The 18,591-nt window shown below is 37.8% G+C and overlaps 1 protein-coding gene across 1 annotated transcript in view; it reads right to left on the bottom strand.

Moving 5' to 3' along the window:
• Positions 1 to 18,591, bottom strand: part of RPRD1A (regulation of nuclear pre-mRNA domain containing 1A) — a 77,519-nt gene continuing 58,928 nt past the window's right edge. The window contains exon 7 of the mRNA XM_046024646.1: positions 1 to 3,507. Within this exon, the coding sequence (XP_045880602.1) occupies positions 3,358 to 3,507 (150 nt within the window). The 3' untranslated portion in view covers positions 1 to 3,357. The remainder of the gene's footprint in view (positions 3,508 to 18,591) is intronic.

Raw genomic sequence — 18,591 nt, forward strand, 5'->3', positions numbered from 1 at the left:
CACATTTCAAAAACAACATAAAACTTTATTAAGAACATCTTATATTGTCATCAGATACAGGCAAAGAAAAAGGGGTAAATAAACAGGGAACTTCATCTTCCCATGTGCTATTGCCACCTCAGAACAGACTCCTGTGCAGATGGCTGGAATTACAGATGGCAACAAATGCTCTGTATAAATAAATTCAGTAACACAATGCTCCCTTTCTATACAGAGAAGAACTGGGTTTACACTTTAAAAAGCTTTGATATAGTGCAACAACTACGAAACAAGACTTCATCTTTTAGGAGCTATTTCTTAATAGAATACAAAGCAGTTTTGTAGCTTTATTTCATATAATACAAATTTTTAGAATGGAAAATTCAGAAAGGGCATTCTAACTTTCCAATTAATTTGTACTTTTGAGTTTTTTCTTTCTAAAGACTTCTCAGAGCCAGTTCAATAACTCTACTTTAATTGATGATCTGCTCATCTACAGTGACAACTGACAACCTAGTTTTGTTCTTTTAATTTTGCAAATCAAGATAACCAGGTCATGCCAGCTTTTGCTGATTCTGAAGGAATTCTTATAGAAAAACCCTGATTCAGAGTGCTCGTGAGAAGAGGGACCAAAATAGCTGCATCTGGACTGGTTTTCCTAGAGGGGGAGGCTGGCTACTGAGCATGGCTGATTTTCTCAGACTCCCGGGTTCCCCCAGGTGGTTATTTTACTTACTGTAGTGATGGAAGGAGCAGAGGGAACGCCAGGGAAGCTGTTGAAATTGCCACTCCAGACAGCTCTCTGCACTGTTTGTGGAGAAAAGAGTGATGGTATCCATTCAAACCACAGTACCCCTACTGCAAGTGTGGTGACATGCTTTTCTCTCGAGGGGCCAGGCCAAACTGCACTCAAAGATGCATGATTTGCCTCATGTACATACACAGTGGAGAAAATGCTCATGATTTACAATTTGGTATTACAGTACCCTATCTTACCCCATTTCTTGAGAAAATCTAAGTCTACCTTTTAGAAAGGAAGACGATTTGCTGCTAAGGCTTACCAAGTTAACTATCATAAGGCTAAAAAGATAACTTTTAAACCAGACCATAGTATTTGTGTTTATAGTTAGTGAATTAACCAACAGCTAAAGGTTTGTGGAGGATTGGTCAAAGGGTGGGACTGGGGGCAGGAGTCAGGTTGAGTACTATCACTTATCACAAATCGCATCAAGCTCTTTAAAAAAATAATGCATTTTTATCATAAATATTTAGAACAGATACTGGCATTAAAATCAGTACCTAAGTCAGAAGTCTGTCTTAAATGGTGAAAATATTTCAACAAACTTCTAATAATTCAAATCTTCCCAGGAGTACATAGTTTATAAATTAGTTTTAAATGGAAAAAAATATATTTTGAATGGGTAAATCACCATTTTAGCAGATCATAAATAAGATCAAGATGTTGAAAATAAATTAATATACAAGTTTTTGCTTTCACTTTATAACAAGAAAAACTAACTTACATGGTATACTTTTCTAACAGGTATTAACTAGGTTTTTATAATTGTGCACTGGTTACCCCACCACCCCCATGCTAAATCTTCTTACATATCCTACACCTAGGGACAGAGGTACACAAGACAGACAGACATACACCTCAATGTGTGAGTCTGGCTGCTGCACACCATTTCCTTAGTTAGAGTGATGTTACAAATGCTGGTCAGGATCTATTAGTAATTTGTCAACCACATTACAAGTTAAGTACATTCGTGGTTAAGTGGATTAGGTTCCCAGGTGAGCTTTCTGTGATAGTGTTTACAGGGAACCTAACTACTATTGTTTCTGTGAGAAAATGTGCCCAGAGTCCCAAAAGTTGACTAGAAGACTGGAATATAAGCCATATATAGATGGGGACTACTAATATGTGTCTATGTTTTGAAGAGAGGTCAAACGGTTAAAAGCACTGGTTTCAGAACTACTGGGTACTGAAAATAAATATTTGCCTTCTCCTTCACATATAAATTCATTTTAACTATAATTTCTAATACTGAGAACAAAAGAGTGAAGCCATTCAGACTAGTGAGACATAATTGGCTTGTGGGATTTAACAGATGTTTTATTAACTATCTAGCTTGAATCTGCTTACAAGGAAAAGAAAAATGTCTAATATGTAATGAATGAAAATGTTTATCCTAAGTCATTATTGAGTACAAATCCACAGCTTAACAATGTGATTTAAAAAGAAAGCAGGAGAGCATGCAACTGCTCTAACACACAGGGTTAGAAATAAAAGGTAAAAGTACATTTGTTTTGGTAATTCTAAATATACAAATATAGCATTTGCCAGATCTACCCTGTAGTGTAGCACTGCTTAATTTCCAAATATACAGTCATTCAAAAACTTTAAGGAAACATTAAAAATGTTCCAGGTTATTTTACTGAACTTCAAGGAATATTGTGTTGAGAGTTTAGAGCTAAAAATACTATTGTTTTAAAAGTTAAATGGCTAAGCAAATAATAAAAGTATCATTATTTTATTTCTTTTCATCCCCTAGATGGCTTTATGTTAAAGGGATTCATTATGTTAAAAGGAGACTGATTTGAAAATAGCAATCAGTTCCAGAATCAAAGTTGTCCTCTTGGTAGAAGGTCAAATTTTACAACACTTCCAAAGCATTTCCAAATTAATCTATTCAAATAATTCTAAACAGTTTGATCAAGGGGGTCCCTATTTAACATTCCTTTTATTCTACACTGGCAGCTGGAATGGAACCCCTACAGGACTATGGTGGAAAAGTCCTCTAAGCTTTAATCTGACCCTTACTTTAGTGTTAAATTACTGACCTCTAGGGAATAAGGAATCAAAGGCATTAAGAGGCACAGAACTGATATTTTGGTCAGGGAGAAGGGTGAAGATTAAGTTGGAACATTTAGTCACTTCTACAATCAAGTCCTAACTATACCATAATAAAATCTCTACCAACTCTTGATTACTTCTCACCCTTTAGGAATTACATACTTTACAGTGATTACATACTGAAGAAAATAAAGAAAAATATTTGAAAATACACGAAGAAATAGAAACATGGAATTTCTCACAAGGCCCTGGATCAAAAAAATTTACAAAAAGATCTTTTGAAAATAATCACTATTTGTGAGCTTATTAATACACAGAGATCATCACTTTGTTTAAACTAAGTCATATTAACTTACCAATAAAATAGTAAACAAACCAACATTTTAAACAATTTTATAAATTACTTGTACTTCTTTTGTTAGTCATTCTCTCAACCATATACAAAAATAACGCTACAGGACTGTCCACCTAACCTGTCTCCATTTCTTGCAAAGTCCTGGGCCTTGGAAAGAGACTGGTCATCAATCTTCACTGTAGATGTCCCCGGCAAAAGGCAGGTGCATGTGGCTTCCAGTGACATTGGGCAATCGGGATAAGTCTGGCAGGCTCTGGATCCGGGACCTGAGTTCTTTGCGCACCAGGGAAACTCTGGCTAACTTGCGCTTGTATTCCTGTAACATCAAACCATTTTCATTAGCATTCCTGGAGTTGAGAGAAGAGCAATCTAGTTAATACTCTGCATAAAATCTGGTATTACACTCAGTTAATGCTGAATAAAAAAGGATGATTACAATGTTAGCATTAGGATCAAAGGAGGGACTTTGGAAATATACTGCTAGGTAAACTATTTTTATGAAAAACCACAATCTTTTTCTTTTTTTTTTTTTCGAGAGTGTGAGAGCACAGCAGGAAGGGGAAGGGGCAGAGGGAGAAAGAATCTTTGGTTCTATGCCCAGCATGGAGCCCAACTCGGGGCTTGATCTCACAACCCTGAGATCATGATCTGAGCTAAAATCAAGAGTCAGATGCTTAACTGACCGAGCCACCCACAATCGTAAACAGTTGTCACACATCTGTGAAAAGAAGCCTACCATATTAATAAACTTAATCTCAACATATAAGATTTTAGGGCATCTTTGAGCTTGGATAAGAAAAATTACATATCTGTTTTCACAAACCTACACTGAACATTAACATTATTTTCTATTGTGAATGTTGGCAACAAACCACAGGAGTATTATCAGTACCTTTGAGTTTGTCTCCAGCAGAAATGAGTGGCTATAATATTATATTACAGGTTCTTAAAGCTATCTTGAAATATTGTTTGTTTATTTATTTGCCAGAGAGAGAGAGAGAGAGGGAACACGCTAGGGGTGTGGCAGGCAGAGGGAGAAGCAGACTCCTGCTGAGCAAGCAACCCGATGAGGGACTTGATCCTGGGATCATGACCTGAGCCAAAGGCAAACGCCTCACTGAGCCACCCAGACGTGCCAATATTGTTTAATTTATCATGACTTTGAAATTATGGTAGTTGTTAGACCAACTAAATGTTATTTATTGTCTCAGTAAAGAAGCATATTTTATTATACAAACTTCATTATATCAACAACTGTATTTTATATATAATTTGTTTCCTTTATAATGCTATGTCCTTTACTTTCTGCATTAAAATACTGAACTTGAGAAGGGGTCCAAAGCTTCACCAGACCACCAAAGGATTCCAATGGCCCAAAAAAAGGTTAGGAAAGCCTGCCAACAGCAGCCCAAAGACTCAGACTGGAAACCTATCAAGATCATATTTGGCTTAGACGGGAACAGTCCATTCTCTACACTGGGAAGATCTCCTTTTAACTACAGTTGCCAGACTTCACATGGAAAGAGAGGATCCTTCTATGCTTCATCACCTAGTGGAGGTGAGATGTGAAAGAGGGAATCTAGAAAATGGGTATTCTTCCTTCTAGAAAAGATGAGAACTTTCTCCCTCCTCCTAACCAATAACCAAGGCTGACCTCATAAATAAGACAGAAAAACTTACTGATAAGCTTTCATTTTGGGCAGAAGGCCTATCCACAAAAAGCCCTTAACTTTAGTGTTTCTCAACCCTGTACGTAAGAATCAGCTAAGAGGGGCGCCTGGGTGGCTCAGTGGGTTAAAGGCTCTGCCTTCGGCTCAGATCATGGTCTCAGGGTCCTGGGATCGAGCCCCTCATCAGGCTCTCTGCTTGGCAGGGAGCCTGCTTCCCCCACCACCCAACTCTGCCTGCCTCTCTGCCTACTTGTGATCTCTGTCTGCCAAATAAATAAATAAAATCTTTTTTAAAAAATTAGCTAAGAAATTTCTGAATAAACAGATTTTTCAAGAATACTTCAGTCCTACTACTTATCAATTAAATGAGAATAATCTATGGAAGTGGGTTAATGAATTTTGTAGAAGTTACCAAAAGAATGCTAATACAGAGTTCTGAGCCACTTCTTTAGTTTTTCTACCTACATGAAATCAACTTGTGAGGTTTCTTTGCATGACTGAGTCTCCTCCTTTAAAGAATAACCATATGTGGGGAAAGGGATTTTTTTTTTCTTAAGATTTTATTTATTTATTTGGCAGACAGAGATCACAAGTAGGCAGAGAGGCAGGCAGAGAGAGAGAGGAGAAAGCAGGCTCCCTGCAGAGCAGAGAGCCCGATGTGGGGCTCGATCCCAGGACCCTGGGGATCATGACCTGAGCCGAAGGCAGTGGCTTTAACCCACTGAGCCACCCAGGTAACCCAGGGAAAGGGATTTTTTTTTTTTTAAGATTTTATTTATTTATTTGACAGACAGAGATCACAAGTAGGCAGAGAGGCAGGCAGAGAGAGAGAGGGGGAAGCAGGCTCCCTGCCGAGCAGAGAGCCCGATGTGGGGCTCGATCCCAGGACCCTGAGATCATGACCTGAGCCGAAGGCAGAGGTTTAACCCACTAAGCCACCCAGGTGCCCCAGGGGAAAGGGATTTTTAAGAATTACTAAAACTCAACTGCTCTAAGGGAATGGGGGAGAGGAGAATTCTGAAGCACAGGGAACTGAGCACAGTAGCTGGCAAAGCAGGCAAGGCTGGAAAAGTTCAAGGATAGCTTTGGGCACAGAAGAGAGGTGTCAGTTCTTGCCATGTCTACATGTCCCTGAATCTCTAATTTATCATGAAGATCAAGATGGAGTAAAAGAGAAATCTAGAATCTCAAGGCATGATTTTCCTCTACCCTTAACCCCTTCACCAGTGATACACACTGGAACGCCAAGTAAGTTTCAGCATAGTAGCTCAGAGTGGTACACAAAAGATTAACACCAGAATATTTCACATTCTAGATGCATACTTCTCTGTAGGATCTCATTACACATGTCCACATTTAGCACATTTCTTTCTCAAAACACACTGGTATGGGGCAAACACTACTCTCCATCTGTCCCACTGTTCTTAGCTGAATCATTCTTGAATAAATAATACATAAAGCACTCTGGGGTCAGCATGATATATTGAGATGCTGTTCAAACATATTCATAAGCAATTATTCTCTGCTAAAAATATTTTTAATTTTTTTTTTAAAAGAATATGTTTTGAGAAATGTCTTATGTACCTTTAGTGGTCATTATTGCTCACCCTAATTTCTAGTTTCTAGCATCCTGATAGGTTGTTCTTCAATAAAGATGATTCAAATGATACTGGCAACTAAAAGCCTTCAGCTAATTGGTATCTATTGCAAACAAAAAATTGGAAATATTAAAGTATAAAAATATAAAAAGCTGCCATTTATTGTCCATTACATGCCACGCATTAAAATAGAACTCATTTAATCCTATCAATAATCTCATGAGAAGAGTTATTACCTTTCATACGCATGTGAAGTCACACTTTTCCCAAATAGAAAGAAAGGTATGCAGTAGTCAAAAGCTACCTCTACTGTCATAGGCAGGATCTCATACCCAGAAGATTTAAGGAGCTGTGGCAAGCTGTCTGATGTGAGCCCAAAGAAGAAAGTGGATGAAACCTGGTAACTATCTGATAACATGAACCAGGTCATAGCCCTAGAAGTCTTAAATTACCAACTAGGTGCTCTAGAAAGAGGCTACAAGATTCCACAGGTTGGTTTCTTACGGCAACAATGCTTACAGGAGGATGTATTTGATTCTGATGTACAATAGCAGTACTTCTCTCAGATCAAAATCATTGCAGCACCATGAATGTAATCTCACAGCACTTTTACAGAAATGCTATCACAGCAGTCCCTGATATATGGCAAGTATATATTTATTAACGGAGATACAACATTTTAAAAAAATGAACAAACAGATGAGGTCTCCTGCCTCCACAAAGCTAACATTTCAGGAGGAAGGAGACAAAAAACATGTAAGTATTATTTCAGATATGAATATAGTAAAGAAAATAAAGTTGGGCCAAAGGAAAATAAGATGGATCCATGTAGGGGGAGAGTTAAGAGGGGATTAAAGATTCAAACTGTTGTTTCAGAACCACTGACCTAGAGGAGACTGACTTCCAGCATGACAGTATGAGGAGTTCAACTGACCCACCTCCTGGTGAAAACAGTTTCTAAAAACCATACTAGCCATTTAAAGCTTCTGGAAATGATCCTAAAGGCAAAGAACCTATGAAGAAATATCTGTTCCAGAAAAATACATTAGGAAAAGCGAGCATCTGTGGTGTCTGAACCAACACGTTCCCTCCCTGCCTACTCCCAGTTCAGCAAGGCAGACTCCCCTCAGACCACTGCAAGAACACAAGAATCACTCCCTGGCAGTTCCAGAGGGCTTTCTTCCCGAGAGGGGCAAGGCATCAGCATTTGTGTTACCTGTTACCTGTTGCTAAGGCTGCCTCAGGATAGTGTAGGTAAGGGCCCAGGGGCTCTTCACTCAGCCTCTGTTGGTGAAACAGAGGCTCTAACTTGGATGTGGCAAGCCAAGAATACTGGGGCACTGACAACCCCTGCCCCCCATTCAGGAGGTGATGCTCTAATCAGAAAGGGAAAGCTGAGATGAAAACAGGCTGCTACACCCCTCCTCACTCTTACTAAGAGCTGAACTCCTACAGCAGAGGCAACACTCAAACAAAAGTTTACCGTTGTCCCCATCCCTAGTTACAGATCCCTGACATAAAAGATTTTTGCCTGACAGAAGCAGGCAGTAAAAAAGATAGAACATAAACTTGTCACATTTTAGTTACAACCACAAGGCAAGGAGAAATTCAAGCCTAAGGGTACTGTCAAGAACAGTGGAGGTTATGGTGAAAGAAAATTAGGAGACTTATAATAGGAGCTAAACTGTAGGCCAACTAATTTGCAGGAGAGAAACAGGGAAGAAGACAGCTAGAAGGTGACTTTCTGATGTCAGAACAAATATCTAACACTGACCCCAGAAAGAAAATCAGTTATCTCAAAGAGTGCACTCCACGCTCATTGCAACATTATTCACAGCAGCCAAGATATGGAAACAACTAAGTTTCTGTCAACAGATGAAGGGATAAAGATGATATGGTGCATACACATATACAATGGAATATTATTCAACTGTAAGAAAAAAGATAATCCTGGCATTTGCAAGTGGATAAACCTAGAGGACATTATGCTAAGTGAAATCAGAGAAAGATGAATACTATATAATCTCATTTACATGTGGAATCTTAAACAAAAAAAAAAAAAGGGAAGAAAAAAAAGAAAAGGTGAACTCAATAGAAACAGTAGAATGGTGGTTACCAAAACCTGAGATGTCAGGGGGAGATGGGGAGATGCTGGTCAAAGGGTACCAGCCTTCAGTTTTAAGATGAATAAGCGCTGGAGATCTAAGGTACAGCATTTTGACTATATTTAATAATACTATGTTGTGTACTTGACATTTGCTGAGAGGAGACCTAAGTGTTCTCACCACACACACAAAACTATGTGACATGATGGATGTGTTAATTACACTGAGTGTGGTGAAAAGTTCAACAAAGTAGACATATACTAAATCATCACACTGTACCATTTAAATATATACAATTTTATCCGTCCATTTTACTTCAGTAAAACTGGAAAAAAAAATCTCTTATTATTCTATTAGTAAACCAACACTGTCCCCCCAAGCCCCCCAAAAAAAACTCCATGAAAACTCCTAGGCATGAAAGAGAAAACAAAAATTGTGGGTCCAGTGGCACACATGTACTGAATCAGGGTAAGTAAACCTGAGAAGTCAGTCAATAGGTAAAGACAGGGGCACCTGGGTGGCTCAGTGGGTTAAAGCCTCTGCCTTCAGCTTAGGTCTTGATCCCAAAGTCCTGGGATGGAGCACTGCATCCGGCTCTCTGCTCAGCAGGGAGCCTGCTTCCCCCCCCCCCCACCCACTTCTCTGCCTACTTGTGATATCTGTCTGTCAAATAAATAAATAAAATCTTTAAAAAAAAATAGGTAAAGCCAATACTGTTTTTTTTTAAATCCCTTTCATAATCTTCTCATTCTTTTCTAACTAAACCTGCATTTTGCAAAAACAGCTTTCAAAAAATTTATTTTGGGGGCGCCTGGGTGGCTCAGTGGGTTAAGGCCTCTGCCTTCGGCTCAGGTCATGATCCCAGGGTCCTGGGATCGAGCCCCGCATCGGGCTCTTTGCTCGGCAGGGGGCCTGCTTCCTCCTCTCTCTCTCTGCCTGCCTCTCTGCCTACTTGTAATTTCTGTCTTTCAAATAAATAAATAAAATCTTTAAAAAAAAAAAATTTATTTTGTGTTTAAATTTTTTTCCCTAAATGAATTTTTATTCTGCTTCAGCTTCAAAGAAAGGGAAGAACTTGAATTTTAAAATTTAAGATAAAAAATTCCTCCAGAACAAAACCATTAAAATCAAGCCCCTTCCCTTAGCAATAAATATGAAGCTGACATATACTGCTTTAACTGCAAACATATAGTTCTGTTTATCCTGCCAGTATGAAAATCTTTTGATGCAAATCAAAACCACAAAGGTCACACTTCACACCTACAATTATGGCTATAATAAAAAAGACAGAAAAGGGGTGCCTGGGTGACTCAGTTGGTTAAGCATCTGACTTGATTTTGGCTCAGGTCATGATCTCAGGGTCATGAGATCAAGCGCCCATATTGGGCTCTGTCCCTCTCTCACACCCAACCCCCACTCCCATGTGCACACTCATTCTTTCTCTCAAATAAATAAATGAAATGAAAAGAAAGAAAAGACAGACTATATCAAGTGCTGACAAACGTGGAGAAACTGGAACCTTCACATACACTGCTGGTGGAAATGTAAAGTGGTCTGTAATTCCTGAAAAGACCATACAGAATTACCACATAACCCATCCATTCAACTCCTAGGAATATACAAAGAGAAATGAAAATGTATGGCCACACAAAAATTTTAACATGAATGTTCACAGTAATTCATTATAGCCAAAAAGGAGGGAAAAAAAAATCCAAATATCTCTCAACTGATGAACAGAGAAGCAAAATATGATATACTTCTACCATGTAATATTATTTAGTCATAAAAAGAAATAAAGTACTGATATATGCTACAACATGAAAGACCCTTGAAAACATGCTAAGTTAAAGAAGCTAGCTAAATAGACTATATACTGTATGGTTCCATTCATATGAAATCTCCAGAAGAGCCAAATTTAGAGCAAATCTTAGGGCTTGGGGTAGGTTGAAGTGGAAATGTTTATGAGGTTTCCTTTAGAGTGGATAAAAATGATCTAAAATTAAAGACTGTAGTGATGGCTGCAAAATCCTGTAAATATATTTAAAAACTGTACACTGTAGGAGTGCCTGGTTGATTCAGTCGGTACAGCATGTGACTCCTCTGATTTGCAGGTTATAAGTGGGAGCTCTCTGCTGGGTGTAGAGATTACTTAAAAATAAATTCTTAAAAAAAAACCCCAACAAGGGGCGCCTGGGTGGCTCAGTGGATTAAGCCGCTGCCTTCGGCTCAGGTCATGATCTCAGGGTCCTGGGATCGAGCCCCGCATCGGGCTCTCTGCTCCACAGGGAGCCTGCTTCCTCCTCTCTCTCTGCCTGCCTCTCTGCCTACTTGTGATCTCTCTCTGTCAAATAAATAAATAAAATCTTTAAAAAAAAAAAATAAATAAAAAAAAACCCCAACAAAACCCTGTACATTTTCACATGGTATGTGAATTAAATCTCAATAAAAATATTAAAGGAATGGGGAAAAAAGGCTTTGTGAGTTAGTCTAAGAAGCTTAGTGCCACAAATAGTATTTTTTTTTTTTTAAAGATTTTACTTATTTGAAAGAGAAAGAGATCATGCTCACGAGGAGGAGCAGAGGAAGACGGACAAACAGAGTCTGTGCTGAAAGCAGAGCTCAATGTCGGGCTTGCTCTCACGACCAGAGCTGAAATCAAGAGTTGGATGTTTAACCAACTGAGCCACCAAGGCACCCCCAAATAGTATTGTTTTTAATGGGAAACGGTTTCCAAGTTCTGCTACTTTACTAAGAAATTAACTTAAAAAAAAATTCAAGGATAAGGGTGAACCTGTTATTCTAGGTGCAGTAAATACCAAGCTTCATACAATATAAATACTGTCCACCAAATTCCAACCTGACTTCTTGGAAAGACCAATCTGTGAATGCAAATATTATATAAAAACCAGTGATGAATATGAGTGATGGTCAAAAGGGTCAAACAAAAGCAATACCATAGAAAATAAACATTGTTTACACCTGTACCTTACAACACCTACTAATTTACACACCAACATTCTAGATGTCAGTTTGACAGTATTCTGACTTGAGATTCTAGCTCACTGCATATTATTTTCACTTTTTCAAAAAATTCATCATTCTGTTATTTGATATTGAATTCAAAGGTCTCAACTGATCTACTCCATACTTCAGTTAAATGTTTCTTGAGTATCTACTATAGAAGGTACCAGTCACTATGTTGGGAACACCAAGATGAATCATAATCCTCACCTAGAAGAATACACAATTCAATGGGCATGCAAAAAATGAATATTACAATAAATTACGATGTATTCCATTAGATGCAAAAACCACTTTCTGTGACACACCAGAACTGGAGGATGGAGGATTTTGCCACACTACATAGATCAGGGAAGGTTTTCAGAATTGAGGAGATGTGAGTAGAACATAATAGGACATGGGAACAGCAAGACAGCAGGGCAGTGAGGATGAAGGGCACGATATATGCCAATTCACTACCACCACAGAGCATGGTGCAACATGAAGAAATTAATTTCATTACCAAATACAGCCACGTTTAAGAGGACGAACCTGAGGAAGAATCCTAATTAGAAGTTTACTGCAAATGTCTAGGAAAGACAGACTAGGGCCTGAACCAAGCCAGAAGTAGAAGAGCACTTCACCAACTACACTGTATGTCAAACAGCAATGCACTTTATAAACTACATTGTGTGCATGCAATACCTTAATTCAAAAGACAAAAACAATTTGTAGTAAGAAAAATTGGCAAGACTGGTTATAGTTCTCATGTGAAGAATGATGAGATATCAGACTAGAGGAGTGGTTGGATGGAGGTTCTATTATCTGAGATAGCAAAGACAGGTAGAAACTCCTTTAGAGAAGATATGTAATTCAATATTCAGCATGTGAAGTGTATCATCCTTGGGACTTCTAGTAGAAGGCACTTGGAAATGTGGTTCTAGCATTCTGAGCTGGAAGTAAGATTTGGGCTTCAGAGGCAGCAAATAAATACCTATCTATAAACCATGAGATGTGCAGTAGCCCATTAGGCCTATATGAGTACATATATAGAAATGTTTCTGAGCCATCTTACACCATTTTGCTTCTCCCTTCCCCCACTCTATCTTCTGTGTACCTACCATCACACAAGATATCGTCAAACTTTGCTTTTCCTGGTTTCAGAAAAAAATTAAATGTATACTGACCTGATTTACTGAATCCATATCCTATGATTCTAATGTACACCAAAACATGGCAAGTCTCCTCCCATTTCTGGTGAGAATCACACAAGAAAAGAGAAGTAGGCTAATGATGGAAGGCAGAAATGTTCCTAGTATTAAAAAGGACTAAAAAAAAAGCAGTGAAAGTTAATCAGGAAGGCCTATATGTGGAAAGGTTTGAACATTTTCCTTAGGAAAATACTAATTTTCCCAACAATTTTGGGACTAGGTACTAGTACTAATTTCGGTACTATGACTATCCAACCCTCAGAAGAACAATATACCATTTACATCCACTATCTGAAGAACCCAGTAATCATCCTTAACCAATGCAATATCTGCTCTCCAAGTTCTTATGAGAGAATTCAATATAAAGAGGTATAATTTGAGATTTCAAAAAGGTCCACTTAAAGCATTTCATAATTGCAAAGTTTAATGGATTCTCTCTCCTTAAGTATGGCTGTACCTGGTGACTTATTTCCAAAGAGAAGAGTATGAAAAGAGGAATAAATCAACTAACTTTACAGTGGAGAAGCCTGACAAACAATGCCTCGACAAAGTGATCTACGGCACATCAACACCAATAGGTGATTTGATAGTTAAGTACCTTGACAAAATGTGGTGAAAATGGCACTTGATCTCTGCATCTTCCTTCCTTCCCCCCTTCCTCCTTCCTTCCTTCATTCCAGTCTAATTTTGAGAAAAACATCAGACAAATCCCAACTGAGGGACATGTCATGAAATTCCCGAGCAATATTCCCCAAAACTATGAAGATCATCAAACACAAGGAGAGTCAAAAAGTGTCACAGCCAAGAGTCCAAGGAGACATGACAAATAAATGTAATGTGATAACCCAGGTGGGATCCCAGAACAGAAAAAGGACATTAGGTAAAATTTTTAAAAATTTGAATAAAGTGTGGAATTTAGTTAATAAAAACTGGTTCACTAATTATGACAAACATACTAACATAAAATAACTAATATAAAATATTAACAAGGGAAACTGGATAGGAGTTTTTTTTTTTTTTTTTAAAGGTTTTATTTTTATTTATTTGTCAGAGAGAGAGCACACAGGCAGGCAGAGAGGCAGAGGGAGAAGCAGGCTCCCTGCTGTGCAGGGAGCCCGATGTGGGACTAGATCCCATGACACGGGGATCATGACCCGAGCCAAAGGCAGCCACTTAACCAACTGAGCCACCCAGGCGTCCCTGGATAGGAGTTTTAAAGAGAACTCTCTGTACTGTCTTCATAGCTTTTCTGTGAACTTAAAATCATCTAAGATAAAAAGTTTATTTAAAAAAAATCTAATGGACAAATTAAACATTTTCCCAGGTTACTAAAGCCCCTTTACCTACATTCCTACCTTAATCTTCACAAAAGATTAAAAGAGAGGTATCACTATCCCCGTTACACAGATGAGAAAACAGATGTAGGAAACAGCATAAATTGCTTGAGTCAGAAATGCCTGACACCAGCCACACAACACATTTTCTTTAATAACATTCATCAAAGTTAATGAATAATAAAGAGATCTTCATTATTCTTGAACAAATGCTACAACAATCACCATTCAGAAAGATAACAATAAAGAAACTATTCAAGATCTTTTGTAGAATACCATTTATATTAAATTATCCAAATTCTGATGCAGATTTGTTATGAATATTGCAGGATGACCTGCAATTTCGGCCTCCAAATAACATAGTAAAGCAACACACAACATTTACTAACAAATAATGCGGGATTCTGTAGTATTAAACCTGCTCTGAACACAAATTTTTTTGTGTAGCCAAAAATGATACAAATTTCTCTTCAGCAGCTTTTGTCCAAATTATTTTTACCTGCCCAGGATCTGCATCCAATTTCTATCCATCCTATAAGTGCCAGCTTAAATCTCAAGCCCTCCAACCGAACTTTCTCAGATTATTTCTTCCACACTGAACTTTCACTACTACCTGATCACTCAACAACATCCTGCTCTGACATGCTACTGACTATTCACATACTACACATATAGGGTATACTAAAAAGCTGATCAACAATGAGAACACCAATAATAACAGAAAACAATTCTAGTCATTTGAATAGCTAAAACCCTTACACATACAGTTACATTTCTTAAAAAATGCAACATTCATAAGAAAATACAGATATTTTCATTAATGGTTCAGCTACAACCTTTTATACTTTTAAGATTTATTTATTTTGGGGGGAAGGGCAGAGGGAGAGAAAATCCTTAAGCAGACTCCCCACTGAATGGCAGAGCCTGACAAGGGCTGGCCTGATGCAGGCTGATCTTATAACCCTGTGATCATGACCGGAGCCAAAATCAAGTCAGCCACTCAACTGACTGAGCCACCGGGGCGCCCCAAAAATTATTTTTGAAAAGAGGATCTAAATCAAGTGAAAAACTTACCTGAGGGCTTTTCTACTAGGAACAAATGATATTTAAATTAACTAGAGAACCAACTTTGCATCTTTACCTTCTATAAATTTTCTTTTCTGTCTTAACCATCTATTTAGCCAAAAGCTATTTACAGTATTTTAAATGAGACACATCATAAATCCGTAACTGCTTTTTCAAAGTAATCTCTACACTCAATGTGGAGCTCAAATGCATGACCCCAAGATCAGGAGTCACCCACTCCACAGCCTGAGTCCATAACTATTACGTACACACTATAGTTCCTAGTAAGTATGTTATATATCCAAAACTTCAGTACCCCAGGCTTCCTCGAACCACCTCTCCCAACTTTTAATCACAATTTTCCAAACTTCAATGAGCTAACTGCCACCTTTTACCATTTCTTCACAGGTTATCTATTCTTTATATAGTATTATTTAAATCAACTCACTTTTTAAGAGCTTCATTCTAAGAAACATTTATATAATCACAGCTTTGTTGTGCTACTTGGAATTTCACTCACACACCAAAATAACTACTAGAATAAATGTTCTCAGGCAGTACGTGGCAGGAGTAGCACTGAGCCACTTTTTACCTTCTTAACTATTTCCCTCTTTTAACAAGGCCCACATTTCTGTCCTTTATTTGCTGAAACTATATGTGTTGTTTCATTTACAGATATACATGTGTCTCCATCCCAAAGGCCAAAAGCTTTTTATTACCATGTACTTCAGCCTTAATGCATTAGGTGTGATGTCATGTGTGGACTGAAAGTGGGTTAGAGCTAGCTTGAAATCTGAACTATCTTTTGAAAACCCTTTCTTTTTTTTTTTTTTTGAGATTTTTATTTATTCATTTGATAGACAGAGATCACAAGTAGGCAGAGAGGCAGGCAGAGAGAGAGAAGAAGAGAAGCAGGCTCCCCACCAAGCAGAGTCCGACATGGGGCTCGATCCCAGACCCTGAGATCATGACCCGAGCGGAAGGCAGTGGCTCAACCCACTGAGCCACCCAGGTGCCCTGAAAACCCTTTCTTTACAACTGAGTATATATTGTCTAATCTTCTCCATGTTAGAAAACCTACTTTAAGATCAGACACTACCACAGAAACTTTCTACTTTAGCCTCACACTAACTTCCTGAGCCACTACTTAGTTATTTCTGAACTTAAATACTATTATACTCTTACCTAGTCTTCATATCCGTAATTAGGGTGAAACACACTCTGTGTCCAGCAGAGCACTGGCTATAAACAGGACTCTAGTCAATACTTCTGGGCATGAAGTCAGAAGATTTGGATGCGAGTACTGCCTCCTCAGTTTAATACCCATGTGACTCTAGGCAATGACTCCCTGAGATTATCTCAGCCTCAGGTGTTTTCTTTATAAAAGAGGGAGACCTGTTTTATAGGGATGTGGGGATTAAATAAATTAATGTACAAGTTTTCAAAAAATTAAGTGCTATATAACTTGTGATTACCATTCTGGGATTGTACCAAAACCATCCTGCACTAAGAAGAGCAAAGAAAATCAATGCCCCCAAATCTGGAGTTCTTACTCATTTTAGGGCTGACCCAGATACTGCTGTTCTAAAATTCCAGTTGCTTTAAATGTTTTACTTCTGAATTTATATATTTATATTTGAATATAAATAGCATCTGTTAGCAACTGTTTTCCTGCAGATGCTACTAATAATTCGACTCTTAGGCCATACGTGACAGTGACTTCTTAAAAAAGCCTTAAGAGAATTTCAAGTGCATCCACATGTGGTCATTAAAAACTGGGCAACAACTGCAAGCATCAGGCCTGCCATGTTACAGCCCCTTTCTCCCTATCCACTTTGAGAGCTGCTGTAGCAGGAGGAATGCATCAAGCAGGAAGCCCAATACTGATTCTGCTAAGCAAGCTGTGTAGCGTTTGCAGGATGCAAATCTGAGCATAGCCCAGGCTTCAGGATGCTCTGAAAACAGAGCTTTGAGAAGTCATTCTGTCACTTTTCATTTGTAAAATCAATCCTCATGGTCCCTTCCGAGAACAATGTGATGGGACTGGGTAACACCCAATAAAAATATATATATTAGGATTTTTTTTTTTCAGCAAGGGAAAGAGGGAACATTTGAGTATGATGGTTAAAGACTTTCCCCAACAGTATTTCTTATGGATGGATATAGTGGTGTAGTATTTTCATGACACCTTGTTTCCAAAGTATTTCCAAAGGCGCATCTTTGCAAATATCTAAGCAACTTCATTTCTCCCTGTATATCTTAATATATGCATCCTTAGTCTGAAATCTGCTTAATTCGGTTCTGTTTAAAATTCACATTTTATCATTCTCATCAGTCTTTATTGTAACTAAATATTTGGGAATTAAAATAAGTAAATTATTGGGTCAGAAAAGAACAAATTAGTGTTGAGGGTAGAATTAGTTATCCTCTCAACGCAAAATAGTATTGACATAATTTTTATATTATAGAACCAATCTTTACAATCTTGGCTCCTTTTATTTGTGCCCTTGCAGACACCTAAATATTTTTGTTCTTTGACGTGTATTTCATTTGCCTCCCTTAAAATGTTAACATAACACGACTTTCTTAAGCCTCTCCCTTCAATATAACTATAAGCTTTGATTATCTCTCAGGATTCACTATACTTGACTTCATTTTGGTTACCCTGATGTTGGGGCTCTTTGCTAGGAAAGACAGGAAACGTTGATTCAAGTATTGATCAAGACTTAAAAAAAAAAAATTGTACAGGGTTTTGTTTTTACCAAGACCAAAAAATTCCATGATGCTAGGGACTTTGAGACTGGGAGTAGTTAAATCTATTGCCATATCCAGGAAAAAGAGGGCAAGGCAGATAAAGATATTTAGTGGTTTGCTCTGTCTTCTGTAAGTACCCAAATTTCACTTGGGATCTAATCCTGCTTTTGGTAACCTTTAAAAAAAATATAAATGCAGTTATCAAATCCTTTACTTCCTTTCAGATCACACTCCTTTCTGATGAAGCCATTTTTCCTTGATTATGTACACAAGTTTTACCATTTAGTGGAAAATACTTCAGTGTAAATAACCTCTAACAAATCTCTGAAGGCTTACCCTCATTCTCTTAGATAAGTTTTCTAAAAGCAGATTTTATTTTAAAAAAACCCTGAAATAAGTAATTCCTACCTGTTAATAACTTATAAATCTATACCACAAAGGTTCATTAGCCTTCTAAATTGTTAACAAGTGGAAAAAAGACGGTTTCCTCAGGGACTATTTTTTTCTGCAAGGAATCCAATCACCTGGTTATAAACTGGGTTTTGGAAAATCAATGCTAACTTGTAATAAGGGTAGATACTGTTAAAAATAAGCTTTATACATTTCTAGATGCAATCTAGCATATTGTGATCTTAACTAAAATTTTGATGTGCTTACTAAATG

The sequence above is a fragment of the Meles meles genome, chromosome 12, assembly GCF_922984935.1.
Source record: "Meles meles chromosome 12, mMelMel3.1 paternal haplotype, whole genome shotgun sequence".
Classification (NCBI taxonomy): domain Eukaryota; kingdom Metazoa; phylum Chordata; class Mammalia; order Carnivora; family Mustelidae; genus Meles; species Meles meles.